The following is a 23990-nucleotide window of genomic DNA, read 5'->3' as shown; positions in this document are numbered from 1 at the left end:
CCCTGGCTGCCCTTGCAGAGGGCTGAGGTCTGAGGTCTGGGTCCCAGCACTCCACCACGGTGGCTCACAACTATCTAGAGCTCCAGAGACTCTGATGACAACGACAATGGTCTCCTACCCTCCATGGGCACCAGGTATGCAAATGGTGTACATACATACATGCATACGGACAAAACACTCATACATTAAAATACCTCTTAAAAAAAAAAAAGATTCGCAGCCACCTGGCGAGGCGGATGGGAACATGGCAGGAGTAGGATGAGTAGGCAGCCTCTGGTTTGTAATAAGATATCTAGCAACATTGTCAAAGGATGCTGGGGCTAGTCCCTGGGTCCTCTCTCCAACACTGCCTTTCCTGGGCACCTCTCTGTGTCCACACTGTCCCAAGGACATTTCAGATCCCCATCTAGGGCTTGAGCCTAGCACTCCAGACTCCCTCCCTCCCAGCTTGATCTTCCCTCCGTTCTAGTTCTCTAGGTGTGGATGGTGGAAGGCAGATGCCTCACAGATGATGCTGTGTCTTACCTGGCAGCCACATCCCACCTCCACCCCCAACTCTCACCAGTGGCTGCCTTCACATCTGTGGGCAGTAGTAAGCCCAAGACACAGGCTCCATACTGCACTTCTTCTCAGGGACCTTGCAGCTTCCACATCCCCAGGAGGATGAAGAGGCTCGGCCCCAAGCACCATCTTAACCCTCATCCTCCTCCTGCCTCAAGTTCAGGTCATCCATTCAGGATGCAAAGCGAGGAGGCACACAGCACACAGCTAGATACAGGTTTATTGTGGCACCGGAGTGAACTGGGGCTAGGAGGCCAGCACCAGTGAGTGATGATGGTGGAGGAAGTGTGGGAACGGGGACTGTGAAGAGGGAACCCCAGAACCGGGCCAGGAGCTGGGGCTGGGACAGCTACTGCCAGCCCTACCCAGGCAGGTTAAGGGTGATCTCTCTAGTTTTTCACCCTTTAGGCGGAGTAGGGTGGCAATCTCATGTGGGAGGTACTCATACGTGAGAGAAGGCGTGGCTCTTGCAGAGGGGCTTGTCCTTCTTGGAGTAGAAGGTCTTTCCTTCCAAGTTGATCTGACATATCTGAGGGCAACAATGAAGGTCCAGTCACACAGGCCGGGCAGAATGGGAGAGACCCTTTCCCAAGCTCTCCCGCATTTCACAGGCAGCATGAGCTGGGAATGGGGTAGTAAGGAACAGAGGGCACTGGGGGAGGAGGGGAGAGGGAAGGGAGGTGCTTACCGCGCAAACAAAGCATGTGTCATGCCAGCTGAAGCCCAGCGCTTCCAGGAAGCGGTCTCCAGCGTCAATCTTGAAGTCACAGCCTCGACATTTTGTGCCAAACATCTTCTCATAGTCTGGTAATGGGGACAGAAGAGAGGGTCTGTATCGACACGTGACCTCCCTCCAGCCCCTCCTTGCCTTCTCTGGGCAACCACACACCTCGCTCGCAGTAGGGGGCCCCTTCTTCCATGTAAAAGGCTCTGTTGCGAATCGGTGTTTTGCAGGCAGCACAGGTGAAGCAATGGACATGCCAGGTCATCTTCAGAGCATGCATGATCTCCTGGAATGGGACAGAGTCACATCAGGCTCAGCCCATCCCCCAGAACACAGGAAGGCTGGTGTGGCCCCTCCCACTGCTGTAAAATATTATATCTCAATACAACAGCTCCCAGAGCCTCACCCGGAACTCCCAAGGTCCATCCCTAGCATCAGGTTTCAGACTTGAATGTTTCCAAGACCTCCCATCTCAAACGTCAAGTCCTTTGTATGCTCAGACCAAAACCTACTACCTCCTCTTTTTTTTTTTTCCCTTGAGGTAGCTTCTTGTAGCCCTGGTTGGCTTTGAACCTCTGAAGCTGATGCTCCTGTCTCTATTTGCTGAGTTTTTAGGTATGTGCTACCATGACTCCAAACTCCCCTTTCTCCCATACCCTTCATCAGTAAGTACTGAAGGGTCCTCCTTCAAGACACATCCAGCCGGGTGACAGCTTATAGGCCTGCTGGGTACTGAGTTCAAACTTGGCCTATGTAACTTATAAATTAGCCCATGCAGGACCCAGCAGTCAGCAGATCTGTCCTGTCTCCCCCTCCCCTGGACACTCACATGTTGACTCTGTCACATGAAACATGCCCGTGTTGGAGCTACAGCCCGGCTCTGTCAGCGCAGACAGCTCCTCTCCACCTTGTCTCCCTACCTGTGACTTAAGTTTCTGTGTAATTGCCACTTTCTCCACAGGGCCCACTCTGACAGCAGTGAATACTTTAAGCCACTGCCCTCCCAGCTCCCTGTCCCCCTACCCCCGCGATCCTTCCTAGATACAGAAGAGAAGAGACATCAAATGCTCTATAGATGGATCTGTTCCAACAGTGCCTGGCCCACCGTGGGTCCCCAGTGGACTTGGCTCCACTGGAGGAAGCAGAGGCCCAGGAGATGAACTCTCCCTGGGGGAAAACTGGCCATTCCTGGAACAACCAAGTTCACCAGGGCCAGAGACTGTATGAGGCATGTGGCAACAGCTTTATCCTCTTGTAGAGCCTGGCTACCGATCTCAGGAATTGAGTATCTGAACCCAATAGCTCAGGTTTGCAGTTTGGGACCCAGGTTCTTTTAAGTGCCAGGTTGGGTATTCAGTAGGCCCAAGTGGAGCCTGTCTCACTTGGGGATTACTTGTTCTGACAGGTTTTTTGTTTTTCTTGGTGCCGGAGACAAAAATCTCAGACCTCATAGATGCTGGGCAAGCACTGTACCACCCACCTACACCTAGCTCAGGTCTGTAAACGATGCTTACTGACTCAGAAACACAAGCGTGGCCGTGCCAAATGTAATTCCAGGGGACACCTTAGCTCTGGGGATGATCCTGGCTGTAGTTCCCCTCCCCCACAGCCCCAACACCAGCTTTCTGAAGCTCATCTGACCTGCCTTCAGCTCCTAACTCTTCCCTCACACCTTCCTCAAGTGCTACCTGGGATGCAAACCACTCTTCTTTGGCGTTTATCCTTCTCTGAGGGAATTCCCACGTGCGTTTGCCTTCCTCTCAAGGCCACTTCCACGATCCTGTTCAAGTGTTTACTGACCACCCTCAACGCTGATGGACACAGCGCTTAAGTCAAACAGACCTGCCCTTGGCTCATGGCATCCATGCCCAGGGAAGCAAGGCAGGTCAGAGGATGAAGATACGGTGAGTGGACTGCAGTGAGGCCTGATGGGAAGGGTAGGGACTGAGAAGGTGTGGGGTGGTGGTAGGGCACTGAGAGGCAGAGGGGATCTCTGAGTTCGAGGCCAGCCTGGTCTACAGAGTGAGTTCCAGGAGAGCCAGGGCTACACAGAGAAACCCTGTCTCAACAAAAGTGAGTGAGTGAATGAACGAATAGAATACAATACAATAAAAGGGTATTGAATGAATGAATGAAATAGAAGGGGATTCCTGGGACTGGAAAGACGGATGTATTCTTCTGAAGGAGACTGAAGCTCAGTATCTAGCATCCATTTTAGGCAACCTGTAATTCCAGCTCCAGAGTATCTGACACATTCGTCTGGCTTCCATGGACGCTTGCATTCATTCAAGTGTGCACAAACAATTATATATAAAAAAAAAGAGGATGAAGAGGTTCTGAGGAGGTCCTTGAGGAAGTGACAGTTGAGCATCAGCGGAGGAAGGGTGGTGGTAAGCGATGCTAGGAGTACACAAGGTACTGTGGTAAAGGGACCAGAGCTTACTGACAAAATGGAGCCAGAAGCAGGGGGTATTTTCAAGGGACTTCTGGGCAGACTCCTGGAAGACTGGTGAAAGCAGACTTTTATCCCTGGGGTGTGTGTTTTTTTCCTTTCAGATGAACCCCATCTCTGCCAGGGTATGTGACCACCCAAAATAAAGGGGATACGTCCCAACCTCCCTTGCAGCGAGGTGTGGCTAACGAGTGGGTTCTGGCCAGCAGAATGGAAGCAAAAGGGCTAAGTGACATCACCCTTGAAAGAAGGGTGCCACCTGTCCCCTCTTCCCCTTATGACTTAGGGGCTAGCTGGCCTGTCGACATCTTGGCCAAGGCAACCCTGGACTACGAACACATATTGAAAATGTCTGGACAACAAACGAAGGAGCCTCAGTCCTCTATCCAGTCCCAGGCCGTCCACTTCTGCATGGAGCTGCAGAAAGAGCTCTCTCTCCTTCTTACTAATCCGGGAGTCACACTGCGGACTCCGGCTACACCTAACAACCTTGCCTCGGTAGCCAGAAAGCTCACGTTAGGGACAGACAGCGGGCCTGGGCTCAGCTGTATACTCTTGGTTTCTTGTTTTTGTTTTTGGAGACAGGGTTTCTCTGTATAGCCCTGGCTGTCCTAGAACTTACTCTGTAGACCAGGCTGACCTCCAACTCAGAAATCCTCCTGTCTCTGTCTCCCAAGTGCTAAGATTAAAGGCGTGAGCCACCACTGCCCAGCTCAGCTTTATACTCTTCTCTCTCTCTCTCTCTCTCTCTCTCTCTCTCTCTCTCTCTCTCTCTCTCTCTCACACACACACACACACACACACACACACACACACACACACACACATTAGAAACTTTCTTCCCCTTCCTGGGCCTGAGTGTCCACTGTGTAGAATAGAAACCCACTCAGGTGGTCAAACCGAGTCTGTTCAGTGTCCCCGTCTCTCCAAGCCTTTGACACCTGCAAAGTCTCTCTCCTACAGGGAGAGTACTTGGGAGCAGGGTCCTCTCAGGTCACAGGCTAGACCTGGCTACCAGGTTTGAACTTCCTGCTGCCTACCCAGATGCAGCCTCAAGGCCAACTGTGCAGAGAAAACCTGGTGCTGGGCTGTGTTTAGCCTCTGAGGAAGAGCAGTTTGCATCGGTGTTTTAGTTTGGATTTCTGCCTTTGCCACCCGTGAGTCCTGTCAAGTGATCTGCAGTCTCAGCTTTGTACAGTGGAAGCATTAGACACCGGGCCGGCTGCTTGTGGCTTTTCAGACAGCTTTCTACTTCCATGGGCAGCTGCAAGCTCGACTGCGGAGCACAAGAGGCCCTCAGAACCCTCGGGCCCACCATCTGTGGCTTTGATCCACCATGAATCAACAAATATTTGTGCCTGCACCGAACCGACATAGACTTCCAGCTCTTGTCATTATTCCCTACACAATCCAGGGCACCAACTATCTATATCTGATTGGGGATTCTGAATGATCTAGAGACAGACTGAAGCACAGAGGATATGCACGGGTTACATGTGAGTATAATGCCGCTCTAGATACGGAACTCGAGCACCAGTATCCATGGGGCTCTGGAACAGACACCCTCCCACCCCACCCCCGCCAGCTAGAGTGATTAGAACACTGAGTTTTCCTGCTTCCCATATAGCCCGTGGTAAGTGTATTGCAGTTTGAGACAATAATGGAAGCCAGTTTATATCTTTTGGGTTCAAATGAAAAACTTTACAATGTAAGGCCCTGCGCTGGGTCCCTAGCACACACTATGCTAACCTCTACGCTGTTTGTCTCTTCCCTCCCCTGCTGGGCCTCAGCGGCCATCTGACAGGCATTACTTGCTATCGAGCACCCGGGAGTACCATTCTAGCTCAGGAATTCTTCGGCCTGAAATAAATAAGCCCGTTTCTATTGGCCATGTCTCCACTGTTATGGCAGCCAAATGCAGTCCCAGTGGGTACAGCCCTCTGTGACCACTTCCCTTCTGAGGGTACTGCCATCCTGCTTTTATTTGAGGTCACCATTTGTCCCTGGTCACTGGTTCAGCTGGAGCTCGAAGCTACCTGTCAATGTTTGACAGGACGGAGAGTCACCTTCCTGACAGCTACAGGGGAGGGCATACCCCAGCCCTATCCAATCAGACACATGGTACTTCTCAGAGATGATTATGTGACTCAAGCTAAACCAGTAAGCATCAGTGCTGGGTGGAGTGGGACTGAGGTGTTTTCTCTCCTAGGGAGCTAACCCGGGGAAACGGAACCTTGGAGGCACAGTGGTACTATTCTTGCCATTTTCCAGAGAAAAGCATGCTGGGAATGAAGGAAGTCGACAAAGGTGAAGACAGGCAAACCCAGGAGATCATGGTGCCAGGCTCAGTGGCACCTGGAGTCAGCACCTCCTGTCACTGGAGCCAGCTCAATTCCTCTGCCTAAGCTTTTTTTGAATAAGAGTTTGGTCTCGGGCGGGAGAGATGGCTCAGTGGTTAAGAAGGCCTGAGACTCACATGGTAAGTCACAACTGTCTGTGATTCCAATTCCAGGGGACACTGTCTTCTGACCTCTGAGAGTACCAGTTGTGAGTGGGGTACACATACATATGTGCAGGCAAGACACTCAATACACATAAAATAAATACACCCAAAGAGAGAAAGGAAGGGAGAGAGAGTGGAGGGTGGGGGTGTCTTTTAAGAGTATACTGGCCAGTGGGACAGTGGTGGTGCATGCCTTTAATCCTAGTACTTAAAAAGCAGAGGAAGGAGGATCTCTGTGAGTTCAAGTCCAGCCTGGTCTACAGAGCAAGTTCCAGGACAGTCAGAGCTACACAGAGAAACCCCATCTAGAAGAAGCAAAAAAAAAAAAAAAAAAAAAAGAGTATCCTGCCTGATACAAAGTGAAGCCATTATTAGAATGTTTTCGCTTTTTTCAGGCAGTCTCACTGTGTAGCCCAGGCTGGCCTGTCACTCACAATCCTCCTGCTCTCTGAGTGCTGAGATTAGAAGTCAAAGCCACCATGCCTGATGAGGCTGTTCAGAAACAGACCAGGGCCTTGTGCATGTTACACCAGTGCTCTGCCACTGAGCTAGATTCTCCACTGTTAGGCTGTTTAGGATCCTGGAGATTCCTGCTGAGAGCTTCACATCTGACAACTGCTCAACTGCTGAACACTACTAACATTTCACTTTCTCCTTTGGCCCTCCTGTGCCTCCGGCCAACCTGGCCCTCTTGGCCCACCTGGTCCACCTGCCCACCTAGTCCACCTGCCCATCTGGTCCACCTGCCCTCCTGGCCCTCTTGGCCCACCTGGTCCACCTGCCCATCTGGTACACCTACTCTCCTGCCCACCTGGTGGCCCACCTGTCCCTCCAGCCCTCCTGCCCACCTGCCAGCCCCACTCACTCCAGTGATCTTCTTCTTGCATTTGGCACAGTTGGGTGCATAGCGCACATCATAGCAGGAGGGACAAAAGATAGCTCCCTTCTCCTCAAAGAAGCCACCCTCTTCCAGGACCTTTCCACACTGGCTGCACACAAACTCCTCGGGATGGTATGCGTGGCCCAGTGCTACCAGGTAGCGGCCGCTGCAAGGAGAGGGAATATATGCAAATGAGGCAGGGGCTCCAGGAGGAAGACAGAAGTGGCATCTCCTGCCTTCAGGAGAAGACACTTGTTCTTATAAGACTTGCTTTTCATATAGCAAGATGGACCAATATGTTCTTGATGATGGAGGCACCCTGGTTTGGGTGGAAGTTGATAGCTTGAGTCTACCAAGACACCCCTGGGGGACTACTGCCCAGTGTGAAAATAAACAGCTGAAGAGACCCTGGTGAACTCTGTCCTGCTTGCCTGTTCCATTCGGCCTGAGCAGGGGTCTGTAGGTCCTAGAATAAACAGGGGTGTCAGAAGGGTATGTTCTACAAATCCTCTCTGCCTGAGAGCTGACTGGAGACCAAAGCAGGCCAGGGCCAGGGCCAACAACTAGGAAGGTTCTGGAATCTGACTCTGAGGGCTATGTGACTTGTCTGGGTTCCAGGAAGCAGTGCACAGAGGGAGGTACCTGTGGCCTATCGGCTCTGAGAGCAGAGGCTCAGCAGAGACTAAGCATGAGGGGGAAGCAGCAGAGAGGGAGGCCCTCCCTTGCCACCTGTGGCAAAGCGACAGACGCAGCGTCAGGGTGCCGCTGGCACCTTCCCGCTTTCTCTGCTATAGATGGGTGTGAGTATGGTAGGCAGTGCAGGATTAAGAGCCTGAGGATCGGGGGCTGCAGAGATGGCTCAGCAGCTGAGGAATACTGGCTGCTCTTCTACAGGACCCAGGTTTGATTCCCAGCACCCACATGAAGGCTCACAGCCATCTAAATGCCATCCAACTCCAGGGGAATCCAACACCCTTTCTTGGTGTCTGTGGGCACCAGGCATGCAAGTGGTGCAGATACACATCCAGAAGAAACACCCATGTACAAAAAATACATACATATATATATATATATATATATATATATATATATATATATATATATATATAAATTTAAAAAGATCTGAGGATCCAGGCTATATCCCTCCCTGCTTCGATCAAATCCTTAACTCTCAGAGTAGCAGTGGAGGAAGGATAAGTACGTAAGTACGTAAGACAGGCCAAGGCCAGGCTGCAAGGCAGGAAAGATCAGCACTAGAAGGGAATACTTACCGGATGATCTTGTGGCACTGGTGGCATACAGGAGTCTTGCCATTGTTGCTGCCCCCTCCTGTGCCCCCTCCAGCTGCGGCCTGCACTATGGAGGTGCGGTTCTGCAGAGGCGTGGGTGTGGCTGGCTGGCTGTGCCGGGTCAGCACTGTGCTGGTTTTGTCTGGGGCATAGCGCTCAGCAAATGCAGGGTCCACGGCCCAGGGTGGGCGGCTGGTGGGGTTGGGAGTGGTGGGGCCTGACAGCCAAAGAAAGTAGATCCAGAGGGGTACTCAGGGAGCCCAAAGGGTAGAGGGTAGAACCCAGGGTAGCCTTAAAAGCCCACCACCCTATGACCATGGAGGCTACCCACCCTTCTTCAGCCCCAAATCTTACCAGGCCAGGATTCCTGGGGTATAGTTGAGGCTGGGGCTGGGGCTTCTGTCCTGGGCACCTGGCTGTAAGATCTGCCATTCAAGGCCCTGCCTGGCTGAGGCTTTGGGCATGGTCCCACCCCGTAACTTCAGCTGTACTGCCCCCATGGGTGATGCATGAGTGCACTGGGAGCTGCTGGGATGGATTCCAGGTCCCTCTGGGGTAGGGGTAGGAAGGGGTGCTTCCCCTAAGTAGGGTATAGCTATCTGGGCTGCTGTGTAGAGTGTAGTAGCAGAGTGTGCTCCTGCTCCTAGGGCAGACTTTGGGTCTCCTCTTATCCAAGAGAACCATGGGTAAGGCAGAGCCATCTTGGTTAGCTTCTCCCTCCCACCGAGAAACAGGCTGCAGGACCCACACCATGTCTAAACCATTTAGCATCCTAAACCCAAAACATAACCAGACCCAAAAGATGGGAGACAGAGGCAAAGGAAACAGGGCTGAGAATGTTTATTTTCATGCTCAAAGGCAGTGCAGACCTGGCAGACAGTAGTAACACAGGGCCAAGAAGGAAGGCAGTGTCAGACGAAGCCAGGCCCTGTGCCAGGAGGGCTGCCAGGACCGGGCCGGTAGGAGGTTCAGGCCAGGGACATGAAAGTGGTAGGCAAGAGCTGGAGACACCTGTGGGGTGCCCTGGGAGTGAGTAACAGAGAAAGGAAGCAGAGGGCAGCAGGCTGGGAAGGCCAGGCTATGACTGCACATTGAGCACGTGGGCAGAGCGCTGGTGGTGCCAGTCCCGGAGACGTGTATAGCGTGGGCTCTGTAGCTCCAGGACATACTTTTCCCTGAGGGGCAGAGAGAGAGAGAAGAAGAGGAGGAAGTGGAAGGAAGGAGAGATGGAAGGGAGGCAGGGAGGATGGAGGGAAGGAAAGGAGGAAGGGACAGAAGAGAGCTCTGGCAGGGGATAGCCAGGAGCAGCCGAGGGCTGGTGGCTGGAAAGGAAGAAGTGGGAGGTTAGGGAGAGGGGTTAGCGCCCAAGCTTTTACCTTGACTTCTTCATGAATTCCTCATCCGGGTCTTGCACTGAGAGGACAGAAGCAGGCATTGACCAAGAGAAACAAGGGTCACTCCAGCCATGAGTCCTGGCAAAGTCAGGCCCAGGCTGAGGCCAGGAGAGTCCGCCCTGTCCTGGGCCAGCACTTACTGAACTCTGTGCCCGTGAGGTGGGCAAGGATGCGGAAGGAGCGGGACTGGCCTGTCCCTGGCCGCGGCCGCCAGTCTTCGGTATCCTCCATCAGCCGCTGCTTGCTGGCATCGGGGACCGGCTGTCTGAGCAACTGTCTATGGGAAGGGCAGAGCTCAGAACCTCTGGTTCTGTGGGCACCAGGGGCTGCCCCTCCCAGGACGTGATGTGCATGGGTTCTGGTGACAGCAGGGGGCTGGGGGGGAGGAAGGTGAGGCAAAGGGTTTGGCTGGGTAGGTGGGTAAATCAGAGGGGGTCAGGACAGGCAGGGCAGGGAGGGGCCACCATCCAGAGTGCCAAAAGGGAGGAAAGTGACAGGAAGAGAGGGCTCACTAACTTGTCAGAGGTCTGCACCTGTGAAGGAAACAGACAGATAGACAGATAAAGGGACAGACACAGGAGAAGAACGACAGGGGGAATCAGAGCGGTAGAGAGGGAGGCAAGGTAGCAACGAGTGTGTGAGACTCAGCTGGCCCACACCACAGGCCAACCCCAGGCTGCTCAGCAGGGCAGAGCCTGTCAAAGAGCAGCAGCCCCACCCGGCCGCCAGGGGTTGCTGCCACACGGTTAAGGGGCTGGGGTCCGGCACAGACTGAGCGGTAGCAGGCAGCTTGTGTGTGTGCTTGTGAAAGGACCAGACAGTGTGCACAAGAGGTTGGAGTGGATGGGCAGAGGCTGACATACCCATTCTGCCGCAGGGTGCTGTCAGTAGGTGGGGGTGCCCCGAAGGGCCGGGCCGTCTTGTTGAGGGAGGCGCTTGGTGCAAAAGTGTACCTCGGGGGATCGGCGGGAGGGGTCAGGGCCTGGGCAGAGACAGAGCCGGGCAGGGTAGGTAGGTGGGTGGGTGGGAGTGGGGGCTGAGGTGGGAGCGGAATCACTACCACCAAGAACATTGACAGGTCCGGCCCACTCTTACACATCTGGCCAGAGGCTAGGATGAAGGGGTAGTAACTACGACTTCATGGGGCCCATTGGGAAGTGATGAATTCAACCCGCTCTGGACCAAGGGTGACCAAGGGTGGGTAGGCACACACAGCACAGGCTTGTGGGAAGCAGCAGGCAGACAGATAGGCAGGCAGGCACGCGTGGCGCCCGGACCGTGCGGCAGCTCCTAGCTCCACTCTCATGTTCCCCAGACCCTGCTTGTTCTGGTGTCTGCCCTTAGCCAGAGAGAGGGTCCCAAGGCTGGGCCAGGGGTGGTAGGTTAGCCCAGGCTAAGCCCCTCCCTCTCTCAGCCAGGACATCTCCTATATAACCTACCTTCTGTGGTTTGCTCTGAACAGGCTGGGCTCTGGAGAAGAAGAGAGATGCGGTCACAGCAGGTGAGACCAGAGGCTATCCACACCCCTCTGCCTGTCAGCATCTGTACCTGCTAAGACCCAGGCTGAGGCGCTCCCCACAGGCGCGGATCTTGTTCTGGGCTTCGATGTGCGTGAGGCTGCCCGCGTTCTCACCGTCGATATTCAGTACCCAGTCTCCCACAGCCACACCGGCCTGTGCAGCTTTGCCTCCGGGCGTGAGCTGTGGAGAGGAATGGTCAGAAGTCCATGGGTGCATAACCAAGCTGCACACTCCCTCATAGTCCAAATGCTGTTGGTAAACAGCCACCTTCAGGTTAGAGCCCACACTCGCAGGCTAGGACCACAGCCTTTGACAGCTATGTTTTCTGAGGCCTCAATAGGCTGTTTTACCCACGAGCCTGCCCTCCCAAGACAGCCACCTACCCGTGTTGCTGAAACTGGGCTACAAATTGATCGGGGTCACCTATATCCTGTTAAATGTCCCATCTCCTATCTGAGAACCACTACTGCCCCCCACCCCCATCAAGGCCAAGTCCTGGCTCCTCCCCCGGGCACTGAATGTCTTCATGAATGTACTTTCACTTTTATTTTTTTATTTTTGGTGACCAAGGCTTACCGCTTACCAGGAATCAGCCAGTGCCGCTGGCTCTCATTCCACCATTTGCCACACAAACCAGAAATTCCCAACTCAAAGCCAAAGAGATTGGGGGCATGGTGGTTCAACCACAGGTCTAAAACCACAGGGCCACTCAACCATCTGATACCACACAAAGCATTTACACTTGACAGGTAGTAGGGAAAGCAGGGTGCAGGATGCCCAAGGTCCCAGAAGGCTCCTCGGTGAGCTAATGCAATGTGTACTGAAGCAGACAGAGAGAAGATGAGGGCTTCTAGAGATGTCAGGGACAGAGGGACCTCATGCAGACACTGTCAACTCTGGTACAGAACAGGGAGCTGGACCTGACAGCTTTATTTTGTGCCTGAAGGGGAAGTTAGCAGAGGAGAGGGCTGGTGAGTCACAGCCCTCTTTACCTGATAACATATGGTAAGAATAGAATCTCACAGAACACCTAGGCTCGACACCAAATCTTCCAACACGCTTGCAGGAGTCTGGGGATACACCCTGTTCACACTCAGAAAAACCCAGAACTATAGATCACCTGGACTCGCTCTCCAGCTAGCAAGGGGTGCAGCCGGGATTTGGGCCTGACTGGAAGGCTCCACTACAATAGGGCACAAATGAGAGGTCAACACACCCAGTAAAGAAGCTGGGGTAGCCAGATGTATGGCCTACACCCAGCCCTGGGGAGGCAGAGGCAGGTGGATTTTTGTGAATTCAAAGCCAGCCTGGTCTGCATAGTGAATTCCAGAGCGGCCAAGACTACTCAAAGAGACCCTGCCTCAAAAAACTAGCAAAATTAATTAGATAAAATCAGGGGAAGCAAAACAAGACTCTAGAGTGCCAGGCATGGTATACATGTGATGTTAACTCTCAGGCACAGGCTAGGCAGAAGGACTGACAGCTCAAGGCAAGATGCCCCCTCATTTCGAGGCTAAGTTTGGGGTCTGTATGCCCCCTCTCACCTTTGTTTCACTCCAACGAGCCCCTAATAATGGGGACGGGGAAGTGACACTGTAAAGGGGAAATGACTTAGTCACAGGCATGGTGAGTCAGCACATGGAGACCTGGGTTAGCCACTCCTTCCTATACAGGCTGCTTCCTGAGAGGTGTGGGGCAAGACCAAGGTGGGGGTCCTGTGAGGAGGAGTCACTGGCTCCCTGAAAAGGGGTGGAGACATGAGGGACCACTTCTCTTGTGGGGTGCGCAAGATGTGGGGGCTAAGCCGGTGGTCAGAGCACCACGGGGAGGACCGTCCGGGGAAAGAGAGGCTAGTGAGATTAAGGAGGGGAAAAGCCAGGGGGCTGGACAGTGTTATGGGTGTGGGTGAGTCAGCCTGGGAGCTCCACTGAGCAGCCCAACCCCCAAATCCCAGACATTACCTCATCTTCCAGGCCTGGGCCCACAGCCAGCCCTAGCCCCTCCTTCCTCCCTCCACTCTGGGGTCAGGGGAGGGATAGCGGGCTGGCCCAATTTAGAAAAGACCACCCCACCCATCAGGGCCTAACTCACTCCAGGGCAGGGCTCAGCGGGTGGCCCCACCCACACGTTAAGGCCGCTGACAAAGGAGCCCAGGGGCCAGCAGGGGCCAGCAGAGTGCCCCCAACAGACAACATCTGCAGGGCTTTCCTTACCAATGAAGAAAACTTAAGACCTACACCACACTGGCCAGCACTTTCCCAGAGGGGAGGAAGAAACCCGTAGGATGTACGTGTGGGGGAAGGGTCTAGATAGCCCTTAGTCATCCTGCTGGTTGGAGCAGATTCCAAAGCAATTCCAGAGAAGGATTCTGGGAAGAACACAGCATGCATGCCTGCCTGCCCTGACCACCATGTCTGGCTCCCACAGAGAGAACCAGCCTTGATACCCTTCTCAGGCTGGGCAGTGCCTGGAAATTCTCAGGCCCCTTTGGGCTGGGCTTGCCCTGGGCTTCCTGCCAGCAGCTGCCTGCCTACACTGTGGCTGGGTGGGCCTCTCTAGGCAGGCGGATATCAGGGAAGGAAGTCCCTGCCCCCTTTTTGACCCCCTAGGCCAGTCAGAGATACCAAGCTGGAAGGCTGGGCACAAAGTTTGCTTTGAGTCCTACTGACACCAATGACTGAGGGCCAGGTGAGGGGCCTAGACCTAGGCCAGCCCTCTTGGGCTCTGTTGACTAGCCACTGCTGGCCATCCCAGCTGGGGCTCGCATTCTTGGGCTTATAAGGTAATCCCCCTGCCTCAGGGAGGAGTCAGCTCCCAGCTCCACCCTCCCCACCAGGGTGGACTGAGGAATGGGAACAGGAATTCTACAGGCCAGCCTCACTACACCTAGGCTTGGGGTCAAAGGCCACACAGCCTGACTAGAGCCAGCTGACTGGGACTCAGTCCTCACACAGGGTGGGAAGAGTTCCCCATCGGCCTTGACCATGCAGAGAGTACAAGCCGTTTTTTGTGCCTCAGTTCAAACCCTTGCTCAGCAGTGGACTTACTGAATGGGCTCCTCCAGCCCGCCAAGCTCTGTCACTTGGAGAAACAGGATGACAACTGCTATTCCTTGAATAACAGTGGAATTAAAGTTACATCCTGCTGGGGACGTGGCTCCGCAGGCTGCTCTCCCAGCTAAGATACTTCTTGGAGACATCAGCCTCCAATACTGAAGGAACAGGCTCCCCCTTGTCACTCACAGATGGCTTGGTGGGAGTGCATCAAATACCATGTCAAAGTAGGGAGGTTGGGAGTGCCTCTCCACTCTCCACCTAGTTGGGAGTCCTGGTAGTTAAGTGTCCATTTGGACCTAGACACTCCTGCCCTATTGGTCCTGGCTTGCTCCTGCTGTTTCCTCCCATGATCCTCTGGAAACCTGAGCACCCAAGAACCCTTGGGGAGTTTGTTCCCCCACCTAGGCTCACCCGAGAGATAGAGAGGGGCACATTGAAGTCCTTGCCCCCTTGCAGACGGAAGCCCCAAGGGGCTGGCCCTTCCAGCACCACCTTGAAGGAATCCATCGTGCCTGCTCCTGTGAGGAAGAAGAGAAAGTGTCTGCAATGCAAATTGGCAGGCAGGTCCAGATCTGGGCACTAGCGTTGGCCAGGCACCAAGAAGGCACGGGCGGACGCTCAACACACGCAGGCACTGGGAGGCAGGTATCTCAGCTGGCTTGGCTGGGCTCCTGGCAGGCCGACCTCTCACAGACAACAGACAAGGTGGTTCCCCACCCTGCCCCCTGCCACCGGGAGGGCCTGGAGAGGCCTCTCCGAGCTCAGTTGCTTTTCTCTGCAGGGGTTGGCTGTGGGGCTAATTGGCACTGCTTTGCCCAAGCTAACCTGGAATCTCAGGAGGGCGGCGGGGTGAGTCAGGGGCCAGCTCCCCCTCCTTCCCCGGGTCCCGGCAGGCAGGCCGCCGCCAGAGCCTGCTCGGACTATATAAGGCGTGTAAGCTGACACTGTAGAGAGCCCGAGGAGGGAGCACGTTAGGGGCTCGGGATATGAGGGGGAGGGGTGGGGAAGGAGGACGCTGGAGCGGGTCTTAGCCATTTTGGGACAGGTCGAGGCTGCTGGTGGTCAGGGCAGGACCCCTGGTCTCTGCAAGGGGAAAAGAAAAACGGGGTACTGGCCCTGTAGAGAGCGACGGGGGCCGTGCCCCTTACGCACGGCCAGAGACGGGCTCCTTTCTGGAAGCCAGAGAAAGTGGTGCCACCCACGCACGATGCTCCCTTGCCAACATGACTCTGTTTCCCTTCGTCTCCCGCCCCAGTCCCGCGCTTGGCCGCGTCCCCACCGCACACAGTGGCGCAGGCGCCAATCAGCCCCACTTCGCCGCAGGAAGGCGGGGGCGGAGGCTGCGGCCGGAGCCAGCCAAGGGAATCTGGCACTCTTCACGACCACCCACGCCCTCCCCAGCGCTTCAGCGGGCCATGGGACCCCGTAGGGTGCAGCCCAGGAACCCCCTTGCGGACGCCGGTACCTGAGTGCCCGCCTGGGCCGCTGCCTGGCAGCCTCCGGGAGCCGCGATGGGATCCGCCGCTGCGCTCTGACCCCGCCTCCGCGGACGCCGCGCCTTTTGAGCCCGCGGAAGGGGGCGGAGCCCTAGGCCACGCCCTCCCCAGGCCAAGCGAGTGGACATCCCGGGGTCGGTGGGAGGCCCCACCCAGTCAAAAAACCCTGAGTCTCCAGGAGAGAGAAGGCGAGATCGGGCACTTATCCTCGCCAGTCGGGTCGCTGCCCAGCCTGTGCCCCGCTTCAGGCTCTCGCCCAAGCCCCTTGCGCCTCCCACTGGCGGAGTGGAGGAAAGCATCCGTTTGAAACCCCAGAGTTGACTGGTCTCTCACCATATTCTCCCTTGTAGGGGAAAATGGCATGGTAACACTTTTCTGGTAGGGATACTGTTAGAGGTCAATATTGTCAGCATCATCAGATTTCAGATTCTCCAGGAACTGGAGAAGCGAGATAGGGTAGTTTCAAGTTAGGCCTCCTGGTGTTTGGGATGTAGTTTAGTGGTACAGTAAACTACAGTAGCTGAGCTCTCTGGAGGCCCTTGGTTCAGTCCTCAACACCAAACCCAACCAAAGGCTTGCAGGACATAACAAATAAGTAAATACATACATAGTAAGAGCCAACGGGGGCGGGCTTAGCTCCACTTGTTGTCTGACGGTGTAAGTCCACCCAGACAACAGTCCACAGCCCTGAGACTTCCACCAGAGCACCCAGAACCACTATTGGAATGGATTGTTTCCCATTTAACCCCAGTCCAGTGTACACAGTTCTTCCAATGCGGGTGGGATGGAAGGGGCTGCCTTGGAGTGTTCTCAGAGCCCCTGCTTTAGCCTCGGTCTTAGCCAAGGGTGGGCAGGAGGAAAAGCTGAGCTCTCCTGAGTGTTTGAGTCAGTAGAGAGGTGCACAGCCTCCCCTTGCCCAGCCTTCCCCCACCGTCATCACACCCCCTCTTTCCATCATTGTCCCAAGTACACAAACTCTTATGGGAGTTGTCATCCTTGAAGAAATCCTCTTCAGGTGGGTCTCTGAGTTCAAGGCCAGCCTGATCTATGTAGTGAGTTCCAGGACAGCCAAGGCTACACAAAGAAACCGTGTCTCGAAAAACTGAAGAAAAAAAAAAAACCCTCTTTAGCTGTCTGCTATGCTTCTGTCTCCATCACGTTTCCCTCTTTGTCCCTTGTCACCTATATTACTCTTGACTCTTTCTCCAGGTCTCCTATGACCTCAATTAAGTCAGCTGTAGCCTTCAGGTTTCATCCTGTCCTGACAGGAATGCTGGTCTACACCAGGTTGATCAGGGGTTTTTCTTTTTTCCCTTCCTTCATTTCTATCTTCTTCTTTCCCACCTAAGATCCAGCACCTTCTTCTGACCTCTCCAGGCATCTGGTGCACACATAGTGCACATATGCATGCAGGGAAAACACCCATACACATAAAAAAAGGTCTCCTTAGGTAGCCTGGCTTGAACTTGCATGGGTTCCCAAATCTTCCAGCTCTTCCCTCCGGAGGGCTGAGATCATACCAAGCCCAGCAGCTTCCTCATCTAAAATCCCAATCTTTCTAGCTTCAAGGCTTCCTTCCCTCTATAACACTTCATCTGCCTCCAGTCTTTGGCCATTTGGTCACGAAATTCACACCTTAAGAGCCCTTACTCTACTTTGGCTTTCAATAACACTGAAAATGGCCAGCCCGAGCTCTTTCCTCAAGAACTGCAGACGCCAATAATGTCTGCCTTGTCTACATGTCTGCCAGGAAGGTTTCTCAAACAGTCCAAGTTTGTGTTTTCTTCTCACTCCTTTCTGGTCTCAGCTAATGACATCATTCACCCAGTTGGTTCTGTAGAACCTATGAAATTATATGTCTCTTCTCATCTCCATCATCTCCCGAATCCTGCAGATTCCACTTTTAAGATGTTCTCACAGCTAACCCTTGCTGCTGTTTCACCCATGCACATAAAATAAGGTCTCCTTGTGTAGACTGGCTTGAACAGCAGCAGCTAACTCTTGCTGCTGTTTCACCTCCATCGAATGCTTCAACACCTACGAGCCTCCTTGCTGACCGCCCCGCTATCACCCTTGCCTCCCCCTACCCCACCCCCCAGTCTTCTTGCCGTTGCGGATGTGATATTCTTAAAACAGAGATCACACTTCATCTTTTTAGCATTCCAGTGGGCTCACACTCGATTTAAAATAAAACTAAAATCCTTAAGACCTACCCAAGACTAAGAAACTGGGTCAAGTGTTGGGCCTGGCAGCACAGGGCCTGTGTAATTCCAGCTACTGGGGAAAAGGGGGGTTACATGTTCAAGGCCAGCCTAGGCCATTTAGTGAGACCCTGCTTCAAAATAAGTCAAAAAAGAAAAAAGAAAGAAAAGAAAAGAAATGCAATAAAAATAAGGGAGAGGAGGGGGTTGTGCTTAGCTTCTTGGGGAAGATGTTAAGTCTGAATTTCTAAGACAGGAAAAAGAAATGAAACTGGGCAGAGCTCTTTCACACTCGCCCACTCCACTTAGCCCATTCTGGCCCTGGTTCTACACCCCCAAGTATATTCTTGCCTTAGGGCCCCTTTGCATTTCACAATTTCTTTATCTTCAAACACTTTTTTTTCTTTTTTTAAAAAACATTTACTTGTTTATTTTCTATATATGAGTACACTGTCACTTTCTTCAGACACACCAGAAGAGGGCATCAGATTCCATTACAGATGGTTGTGAGCCATCATGGGATTGCTGGGAGTTGAACTCAGGACCTTCAGATGAGCAGTCAGTGCTCTTCTTCTTCTTCTTCTTCTTTTTTTTTTTTTTTTTTTGTTGTTGTTGTTGTTGTTGTTTTTGTTTTTTGAGACAGGGTTTCTCTGTGTATCCCTGGCTGTCCTGAAACTCACTCTGTAGACCAGGCTGGCCTCGAACTCAGAAATCCACCTGCCTCTGCCTCCTGAGTGCTGGGATTACAGGCGTGCGCCACCACACCCGGCTGCAGTCAGTGCTCTTAACCACTGAGCCATCTCTCCAGCCCAACTTTTTTTTTTTTTTTCCTCTGTAGAGATCTAAAAGCCTTTTTTTTTTTTCTCTATTTGAATACTGCCTCCTCCTGGGGTCTTCTCTGAGCATCACATCTGGAACAGCAGTCCCCACTGGAGAGATGGCACAGCACTTAAGAACACTAGCGGATCTTTCAAAGGACCCAGGTTTGATTCTCAGAACCCACATGGTGGCTCACGACCATTTGTAATTCTAATTCCAGGGTGTTGCGGCCTGCCCGCAGTCCACAACACGAACGGTTCAACTGAGAATGGCAGTTCGCTGAAAAGAGAGGAATCTAGACGGGGTGGAAGAAAGAATGGAGCTAAGACAAATCCTGATCAAAGCTCAATTTTACTATTTCCAGACACTCAGTTATAAAGGAAGGGGGAGGGAACCCAATATCCCGCCAAGTAACTCAGGGTCCAGTAGCAGGACGAACACGTGTGTGCCTCCAGGCAGCAAAGGCAGGTTCCAGCAGTGGGCGTGGCAGGACGAATGAGCACGTAGCTCCACCCTTGAGCAAGCAGGTTCCAGGCTGGGGGAAGGGAGGCCACACCAGGGGGTTTCAGACACCCTCTGCTGGCTTCCCTGTGTACCAGGCATGTACGTGGTGCGCAGATTATACATGCAGACAGACAAATAGAATAAACAAAGACATTTTAAATATTTAAAACAGCAGTTCCATGATACCATACCTGTATTATACCCTAGTCCTTTAACCTACTTTGTTTTCCCCATAGCACTTTCCACCCTGTGATATATTGTGCCTGCCCTCAGAACCTGCACGGAGTTATGAATGATTAGATGAAGGAAGGCTTGCAAAGGTGCAATGAAGGAAAGAGGATGGCACTTCGACGGCTCCTGGCCATCTGCCGGCCGACAGGAAAGGCTTCCAAGGACCTTTCTTGGTCCACAGAAAGACCTGGGCCTGGGTGCATTTTTTTGGATCTTCTCAAGAACACACAGCCTCCAGGTTTGGAACAGGCAGGGACTAGGAAGGATACAGCGCCCTCTGGTGGCCAGGATCCCTGCAGGTCCATGGCCAGGTCTCTTAGTTCTGAAGGTCTTCTAAACTAGTTGGAACAAGATGGAAATCCCCATGCAACTGAGACTTTGATGGTTTTTTGTTTTGTTTGTTTGTTTTTTGCTTTATTTTTAGACAGAGTCTTTTTTTTTAAAGATTTATTTATTGATTATATGTAAGTACACTGTAGCTGTCTTCAGACACTCCAGAAGAGGGAGTCAGATCTCATTACAGATGGTTGTAAGCCACCATGTGGTTGCTGGCATTTGAAGTTACAGATGGTTGTGAGCCACCATGTGGTTGCTGGGATTTGAACTCAGACCTCTGGAAGAGCAGTCAGTGTGCTTAACCTTGTACATTCTGGGAAACTCTCTACCACTGAGTCATATCCCCAGCCCTGAAACTGGGATTTTTAATGAAGAAGAGGTTAACAGACCAAAGCCTCCAGAGTTCTGGATTCCAGTTTTGGTTATGACCAGGACTCTGGTATGTCCTTGTTTTCGGTGAATTAGCAAGGGCTGTGAATAGCCACTGAGGGAGGAGGCCTCCATGCTGTAACTGCTGGGGTGAGGTTTCCTGGCCTTGTGGCTCTACGGTTGCTTGATTGGTTGTGGGCAATGCTGTTTTGCGAGGACTGCTTGTGCTAACCTGACTCACAGTGTCTAACATCCTTCTAGACTTTTCTTTCTGTTCTCAAACACGCCTTGGGAGAGTAATGCACTGAGTCCCAACTTCTAACTTCTCGTCCCATATTCAAGTTGGAGATATTTTTCTTTCTGCAGTATTGGTGGGCAAGGGCTTCACGTCTATTAGGTAAGTGTTAGACCCTTTAGCTACAGCCCTAGACCCAGGAATGTCTTTTAGATATCCAGATGTCCAGTGTGCAGTGGGATTCTTAGATCTGTAGTGAGCATGAAGTGTGTGTATGTGTGTGCATGTACAAGTGTGCCTGCATGCATACGTTTGTGTGTATGTGCACATTCGTGCATGTGAGTGTGTAAGTATGTATTACATGTGTGTCCATGCATGTGTGAGTGTGTATGTGCGTGCATGTTCAAAGATTTATTAGCGAGCAGGGGAGAGTTGTATTATTCCTAGGTATTGCAGGCATTTGTGAGCCACTTCATGTGGGTGCTGAGAAACAAACTCCTCCTCTGGTAGAACAGTAAGCCCTTAACCACTAAGCCATCTCTCCATCCCCAGAAAGTCTATGTTGAAGGAAGACATGCCTTTGAAAACTACCAGCATTTAAATGGCCTTTAAAATTTAGTGATGTGTACAGGCTGGAGAGATTTTGCAGTTAAGAACAATTTTGCTCTTGCAGAGTACCCAAGTTTGGTTCCTAGTACCCACATGGTGACTAATAATGGGTCTAAAACTCCAGAAGGTATCTGAGCACTCTGACCTCTTCTGGCTGCCATGCGCACCTCATACACTTCATGCACACAGACACACACGCGACACACACATAAATATAAATAAATCACTGGGGTAGTGGTGGCACACACCTTTGATCCCAGAACTTAGGAGGCATAGGCAGATGGATCTCTGAGTTCGAGGCCAGCCTGGTCTATAGAGTTCCAGGATAGCCAGAGATATACAGAGAAACCCTGTCTCAGAAAAATAATAAACAAACAAACAAACAAATAAATAAAGCAAATCTTAAGAAAATGAAGGCATGGGCTGGTGAGATGGCTCAGTGGGTAAGAGCACCCGACTGCTCTTCCGAAGGTCCAGAGTTCAAGTCCCAGCAACCACATGGTGGCTCGCAACCATCAGTAACGAGATCTGGCGCCCTCTTCTGGAGTGTCTGAAGACAGCTACAGTGTACTTAACATATAATAAATAAATAATTTTTTTTTTTTTTTTTTTTGGTTTTTCGAGACAGGGTTTCTCTGTATAGCCCTGGCTGTCCTGGAACTCACTTTGTAGACCAGGCTGGCCTCGAACTCAGAAATCTGCCTGCCTCTGCCTCCCAAGTGCTGGGATTAAAGGCGTGTGCCACCACGCCCGGCTCATAAATAAATAAATCTTTAAAAAAAAAAAAAAAGAAAGAAAGAAAGAAAATGAAGGCAGTGATTAACTCACCCATGCCGGTGGTGCTCAGCTCGGGACACATGTCAGAATAATCCCAGAATTTTTTTTTTTTAAAGATTTATTTATTTATTACATGTAAGTACACTGTAGCTGTCTTCAGACACACCAGAACAGGGAGTCAGATCTTGTTCAGGATGGTTGTGAGCCACCATGTGGTTGCTGGGATTTGAACTAAGGACCTTTGGAAGAGCAATCGGGTGCTCTTACCTGTTGAGCCATCTCACCAGCCCATAATCCCAGAATTTGAAAACCCAAACACCAATGCCAAAGTCCCTTGTCCCCAACTGATTTAAAAAAAAAAAAATCAGAGCTGTATGTGTGAGCCTAGCCATGGGCACTCTTCAGAGGCTTCCAGACGACTTGACAGGCTGATCTGCAAGAACTCTGAGAGGATCAGTAACAGAGAGGATAGCAGAAGAGCTGGGGCTGCTTCTGGAGGGACATTGGCTAGCTGGACAATAGCTTTGGCTTCCATCCTGAGCACCGGAAAAATGTGAGCCAATCTGGAGGAGACGCTGTAATTGTGCAGAAAAGACCCCTGATGCTTTCAGGAAGGACAAGGAGTCCTGCCAAGGAGCAGAGGGGTCCCAGGGTCTCAATGTGTAGCTTGGTCTGGCAGGGAGTCCGTGACTTTGAAACATTATGTAATGGAAAACTAGAAAAAAGAGGAAACTGAAGTTAGGGAGAGAGAGGGGCAAGAAACTGGAAATGAGAGTAATTCAATGGTTTCAAGGAGCTTCAGTGTGAGCAGAACCGAGAAGTGGGAGGAGGAGGCAGACAGGGAACGTGAGAGTCACGGAAGGTTGTTCTTCGTACTTGAAATCAGAGAGCATCTGTCATTTCTCTGGTGTTGGAAATGGTGATGATGGGCTGGAGAGATGGCTCAGTGGTGAAGAGCACTGACTGCTCTTCCAGAGGTCCTGAGTTCAATTCCCAGCAACCACATGGTGGCTCACAACCATCTATAATGGGATCTGATGCCCTCTTCTGGTGTGCCTGAAGAGAGCAACAATATACATAAAATAAATAAGTAAATCTTTAAAAAAAGACAGAAAGAAAGAAGGAAAGAAAGAAACAAACAAACAAAGAGAGAAAGAAAGAAAGAAAGTGGCAAGATGCTAATGTCGGTGATGAATGAATGAATGAGGAAAAGTCCCACAAAGAAACTAACTGGACACTTCCCATGGGAGCACAATCTAGAGACAAACACTCCTTCTGTAGGGCCAGGAAGGAAAAGATTCATGAAGATGCTGGACCCTTTGTCAGTATAGCAGAGGAGGGCAGAAGTTCACGTCTGCTCATTGCTGAGTCCTGACAGCATTTAGGAGGTGGGGGTAGGTGGAAGTGGAAGGCTGAAGATGTCTTAGTTACTGCTCTGCTGCTGTGATACGATGTCCTGACTAAGGCACTTTACACAAGAAAGCATTTACCTGGTGACTTGTTGACAGTTTCAGAGAATTATTCCGTGTTCATCCTGGTAGGGTGCATGGCAGTATGAAAGTCAGGCACGGCACTGGAGCAGTAACTGAGAGCTCACGTCTGATCCACAAGCAGGAGCATGGCTTTTTGAAACCTTAGAGCTTAACCCCAGTGACACACCCCCTTATCAAGGCCACACCTCCCAATCCTTCCCAAACAGTTCCACTAACTGGGGACCAAGCATTCGAACTTATGGGTCTATGGGGGTCATTCGCATTCAAACCTGCACAGGACAGCTCCTCTGGGACAGTAGCAGCACAGGAAGCCTGCAGGACCTGCCTATGTGAGACAACAGTCAAGCCTTTGTAAGTGGATTTCTCCAGACGTGAGCAGATGTCAGTGGATTTGCCAGAGGCTGAGGGCTTGACCAGTCACATGAAGTAGGAGGGGAGGAGCAACTCCAAGTGCGAGGTGTGGGGGGAAGTAGAGTGGAAGGTAAGAGGCAGCCGGAAGATGCTAGGAAGCAAGGCTGATTATCACTGTCTTGAGCATAGG

General features: G+C 52.1%; 1 protein-coding gene across 5 annotated transcripts; it reads right to left on the bottom strand.

The window, feature by feature from the left end:
- Positions 1–763: 763 nt before the first annotated feature.
- Pdlim7 (PDZ and LIM domain 7) lies at positions 764–16072 on the bottom strand. Of its 5 annotated transcripts, none has more exons than XM_021180025.3 (13): positions 15845–16072; positions 14791–14897; positions 11352–11503; positions 11243–11273; positions 10667–10785; positions 9944–10080; positions 9786–9822; positions 8764–8825; positions 8392–8626; positions 7106–7286; positions 1451–1571; positions 1250–1365; positions 764–1090 (listed from the first exon to the last, which is right to left on the bottom strand). In XM_021180025.3, the coding sequence occupies exons 2-13, from the start codon at positions 14884–14886 to the stop codon at positions 1004–1006; spliced, it is 1374 nt and encodes a 457-aa protein (XP_021035684.1). In that variant the 5' UTR covers positions 14887–14897; positions 15845–16072; the 3' UTR covers positions 764–1003. The 5 variants fall into 5 exon arrangements, with proteins under 5 accessions (XP_021035684.1, XP_021035685.1, XP_085687174.1 ...); XM_021180026.3 differs by lacking the exon at positions 10667–10785 and adding an exon at positions 10320–10336; XM_085831048.1 differs by lacking the exons at positions 11243–11273; positions 11352–11503; positions 14791–14897; positions 15845–16072 and adding an exon at positions 10320–10336 and having other exon boundaries at positions 10667–10787.
- Positions 16073–23990: the final 7918 nt, after the last annotated feature.

Source organism: Mus caroli, unplaced genomic scaffold, assembly GCF_978045245.1.
Source record: "Mus caroli unplaced genomic scaffold, Mus_caroli_1 scaffold_15, whole genome shotgun sequence".
Taxonomy (NCBI): domain Eukaryota; kingdom Metazoa; phylum Chordata; class Mammalia; order Rodentia; family Muridae; genus Mus; species Mus caroli.
Note: the sequence above shows the minus strand (reverse complement) of the source record. Positions and strands in the feature narration are given on the sequence as shown.